General features: G+C 44.4%; 1 protein-coding gene across 1 annotated transcript; it reads right to left on the reverse strand.

Annotated features, from left to right (window-relative positions):
• On the reverse strand, positions 3,865 to 4,338 carry LOC109717968 (F-box protein At1g47056-like). Its single transcript, XM_020243934.1, has one exon. The coding sequence runs from the start codon at positions 4,336 to 4,338 to the stop codon at positions 3,865 to 3,867; it is 474 nt and encodes a 157-aa protein (XP_020099523.1).

Here is a 4,767-nt window from a genome sequence, read left to right on the forward strand (position 1 = left end):
CATAGAAGTCGCCAGATTTACATAAAATAATGGATTTTATGTAAATACAAGGGCTTTTGCGCAATTGTACGCCTTGTGGCTACTGTGGGCAGTGTGTATGAGTGTGTTTGACCTTTGGACTGATTGTCCATGATCTGATAGCTTTTGCGGAAATCGAAAAGTCGATTCCGGCACGTTTTTCGGCGAAATTCGCCGAAAGAACGCGGTTTCGGTTCGGATTTCTTCCAACGTGGTTTGGTTATCCTGCAAATTGTCGCTGAGCCTTGTTGGCTTGTCACCATCATCATTTTGTGGGTTCGATGATGATGGGTGAGCGACGGTGGGTTCCGGTGTCGAAATAGACACTTCCGGGAACCCGGATTCGTACAATTATCCGACAGTAATGGTGTAGTTGCGCTATCTTGTGTTTGCTGCCAAAACATCCAAATTGGAGTGTTTTGGGCAGCAGGTGACTCGTGACACGAGTTAGTGAGTTTCGGGGCACTTAGTGGGTCCCGACGGCGTCCCGGTGTGGTTTTCGGGACTTCCGGTGAGTTACGGGGATCGGTTTTGGAAAATCGATTTGGGGATCTTGTGTGGGGGTTTGTGAGTCTCGTGCTTTGGGTTAATGGATTGGATACTGACTTAGTGGATCTTCTTAGGTCCGGTAGATTCTGTGCGTACCCAGTGTTCCGACGCGACAGTGATAGGTGGGTGCTTCGAGCTGGTAGTCGGTGAGATCGTTTCACCCTTCCTCTGTTCGTTCATATCAGTATCGTAGTCTCTACATGTCAGTTGATTGTTTATCGCTTGTTTATCGTATTCCGTTGATTGCATTTGTATAGTTGTGGATAGACATGTAGAGCAGGCTTACACTCGTATATTGCATCTCTGTGGACCTTGGGTCCAGGCAACACATCGACTCTCTTGTCATGTGTTTCGATCTGGTTGATCGTGGTTCGGTGTTGTACGCCCTTGCACCTGGCTTCGGCCATGGCACCGGTCTCTTTTTGCCGGTTTTCGTTTGAGCATATCAGCATGATTTAGTCAAGCACTGTGTATTCTAGACACCAGGTTGGTTTTGGCCACCAACCAAGGGGTGTACGTATCCGGATAGGTCGTCGGTGACGCATGAATAAGCTCGCAGTGTTTGCTCTGTGACAGGCAACGCTTGAGGTCTGCGGACCAATATAGCAGTATCAGATTGGGTTGTTGTTTTGGACTATTCACTTTTGAGGCATCTGTTAAGTTGAGTTTTTTGGTTACAGTAGTAGTTTCATTCTTGCTCAGTTATTATTCCTGTTCTATTACTACTGTAGTTACCTTTTACATCATATCATGTTCATATCTGTTATAGCTATTGTAGTCTTCTTCATATATCAGCATCTATATTTGTTTATCTATCTCCTTTGGTTTCGGTGATTACGGCTTGCCTTCGTGGCTCTGTCGTACCCACTGAGAAAACCATGGTTGCGGGTCTCACCCTCATTTTCCCCCAGGTGACATAGACGAGGAGTTGGATTTTGGGCTCGACGAGCGGAGGACGATCTAGCTAGTCTGGTATAGCGATCGCCACCCTGTTGTTTATTTCTTTCCGCCTTTAGTAGTCATTTAAATAAATGGTTCAGTTAGATGTTTGAATGTTGTGATTTCCGTTATGCATGTTAGATGATCTTATGATTGTTTGAATGAGTTGGTTTTCCTCATATGCATGAGATTATGGATGTTTTATTATACATGAGATTGGAGTTTTCAATATGTGGTTTTGGATCCTTGGTTTCAGATTGGATTTATACGCTTTGCGGATTCTACCCTCCGAGGTTAGCTGGTTTTCAAATAGAGTTTCCGTATGGAAAACAGTTTTAAAAAGGTTTCGAATGGTTTTTATGAATGAGATGAATTAGAGTTTAAAAACAAAAGCTTCGTGTGGGAAGCACTTTTAAATAGGGATGATTGTTGTACTGTGCATTGCTCATCCAGCGCCTAAGGAGTGCTTAAGAGGCATGCATCATCTCTAAGGATTGTTAGCTTGTATGAAAATGCATATCATTAATTGGTTGTTGATTGGTAATTGTAGGTTGTGGTTGTGATCCTGTTGTATCGTTGTACGCCGTGCAAATATAAAGAGACTCTGTCCGAGTGGACAGAGAAACTGTTTGTGTGGGGGTATTACGTCACGTGGGCCAGGTGGAAAAAAAAAAAAAAAAAAGGTACATCTTCCGCGACTCTGAGTTTTCAAAATGGTAATGAATTTTCAAAATAGCTTTGAAAATCGGCCCCGGGGCGTGACACACTTTCTTATTTTACTTTTTGAGGAAAAATGTATGTAGAGATATTTATACTTAGAGACTTAAGGCCATTTCTAAATAGGCCCCTCAAATTTTTTTTACTTTTTTATTGAGATGCCCAACTTTTATTATTTTTTAAATTTAAATTTCATATTTACTTATATTAAAAATTTATCAAATTTAATAACTTTGCATAATTATTAACTATTAAGTAGTCAAGAGTACAGATTCTAGCCAATTGAAAGGATCTTCTGATCAATCCATAGATCATTTCGATTCCACTAGAAATGAGGATTCATAATATCACACATTGATCGATCAAACAGAGATTCAGCAACTAAAATAAAGATCGATTCTTCGGGATCCTTCCTTTCTTCAAAAGGAACGAACAGAGATAGAATCAGATCGATTCCCGAAATGCTTTTTTGGATCTTCCTCAATGTCCCGGCTATTCACGGAACGTGAGAAGCAGATGAATAATCATCTGCTTCCAGAAGAAATCAAAGAATTTCATGGGAATCCTATAAGATCAAATTCGTTCTTTTTTCTCTGACTAATGGTCAGAACTTCATCTGGCTTCTAATTCTATATATTGAGAGGTCCACTAGAGATAAGAGATTTTGGAAGAAAAATCCACTAATTTTGATATATTAATATTAAAAATTATATTATATGATATATTAATATTAAAAATAATTTAATATAGTTTTAATTGGCCATTTTGCATAAAAAATTCGCTAATTTTGAGCTTTTGCAAAATTGGGTCGCCTTTTTCAATTTTGCAGATTCGGACCGGATTTTCAGCAAACTGACCAAAATACCCTTATTCCTTTTTCTTTCTTTCTTTTTTTCTCTCGTTATTTTTTTTCCTTCTCCTGATGGCGGCAACGGCGGTGGAGGCGGAGGCGGAGACGGCCTGCCTCGCCTCTGCTCTCACACCCTCGCCCTCGCCCTCGCCCTCGCCCTTACCTTCGCCCTCGCCCTCGCCCTCTCCCACCTCTCCATCCACGCCCACCTCGATTTTCTTCCTATTGTCGTTGAAATGGAGAGGGGGGTGAGGGTGTAGAAGGAGAAAAGAAGNCCCACCCTTCTAGCCTCCGACCCCGCTGAAGCCGCGCCGCGACTCTCCTTCTCCACTATGACACGACGACGTCGAGACGCAGGCTCTCCTCCTCTACCGCATGCCGGAACACCGTGACGTCGTAGGAGGCGGCGAGCTCGCCTTCGATGACGTCGTGGTAGTTGTGATAGAGGCAAGGGAGAGGTCGTGACAAAAAAAATTATAAAGAGAAGAAATAAGAATAATAAAAATAAAAACAAAAAGTATTTTTTTCCTACAGAAAAGATAAAAAAAATTGTAGAAGAATGAAGAAGATGATGAAATTGCATTGTTAAAATAAAATTACACTATTTTTAAAAAAATTGCGCTATTTTAAGTAAAAGTTACACTCTTTGAGACAGAAATTATACTCTTTGAAATGAAAATTACACTTTTTAGACCAAAGTTGTACTATTTGGATAAAATTTACACCATTTCTCCTTCCCATCATCTTCCTCCTTTTTCCTCCTACTTACATTATTTCTCTTTCTATCCCCGTCAGAGCCGCGAGGCCCTCGACCCCGCCCTCCCCTCACCGACCGTCTCATTGGCGTAGAGGGCGAGGGCGGTGAGCCTGCTGTCGATGACCTGGAGCTTCTCGAGGTGGACCTCCGCGAGCGCCAGGGCGGCGGTAGGGAGCGCCTCGGGGAAGGGGTCCCAGCCGCCGGAGCAGCAGAAGAGCTTGAGGCTTTTCAGGTTGGGGGCGCCGAGGATGAGCAGGGCGAAGCACTGCGCATTGTACAGCTCCTTGAAGCAGATGGATCGGAGCGAGGACGAGGTTGCGTTGCCACCTGCGTTGTCATCGTTGTCGACGAGAAGGAGTGGGGAGTCGAGGCCGCGGAGGCGCTTGAGGGAGAGCTCCTCGAGGAGCGGGCATCCGCGGAGGATAGCGAGGGCGCCCGAGGCGCCAAAAGAGCAGGAGGCGACGGAGGGCTTGCGGAGGGCCGGGGTGGCGACGGCGAGGCCAAACATGTCGGAGTCGGAGAGCGAGCGGAGGAGGAGGAACTGGGAATGCTGCGGAGCTCGTGCTTGATGCTTGCAATTAATTTGTGTGTATATACCAAGCCCTTGGTACTATTGAGTTTTCGGCCGTTGGATGAAAGGATGTGCGGTTAGGATGATAGTGGTCCTCGGTTAAATTAATAGTGGTCCCCTAGGGTTGAATGGGTGGTTGGTTTAATAGTATAATCTAACGGGTGTAAATGATCAAAGGGTAGATGTCACGCCCCGAGACCGCTACCAATTTGGTCCGGTCCGGGCGCGTCGAACAAACGCCGAACGGACAGGACCTCCCCTGTCCGCCTAAGGCTAACCAACTGATCATGTATAAGAATTTACCCAGGAATCAATTCATAAATACACGATCACAAGGAGCACCACCAGTGCAAACAACTAAGAGCA

The sequence above is a fragment of the Ananas comosus genome, linkage group 12 (genome assembly GCF_001540865.1).
Source record: "Ananas comosus cultivar F153 linkage group 12, ASM154086v1, whole genome shotgun sequence".
Taxonomy (NCBI): Eukaryota; Viridiplantae; Streptophyta; class Magnoliopsida; order Poales; family Bromeliaceae; genus Ananas; species Ananas comosus.

Bases quoted from the DNA above. Each gene is read 5' to 3' on its own strand.
- LOC109717968 (XM_020243934.1), bottom strand. From the start codon at position 4,338: ATGTTTGGCCTCGCCGTCGCCACCCCGGCCCTCCGCAAGCCCTCCGTC.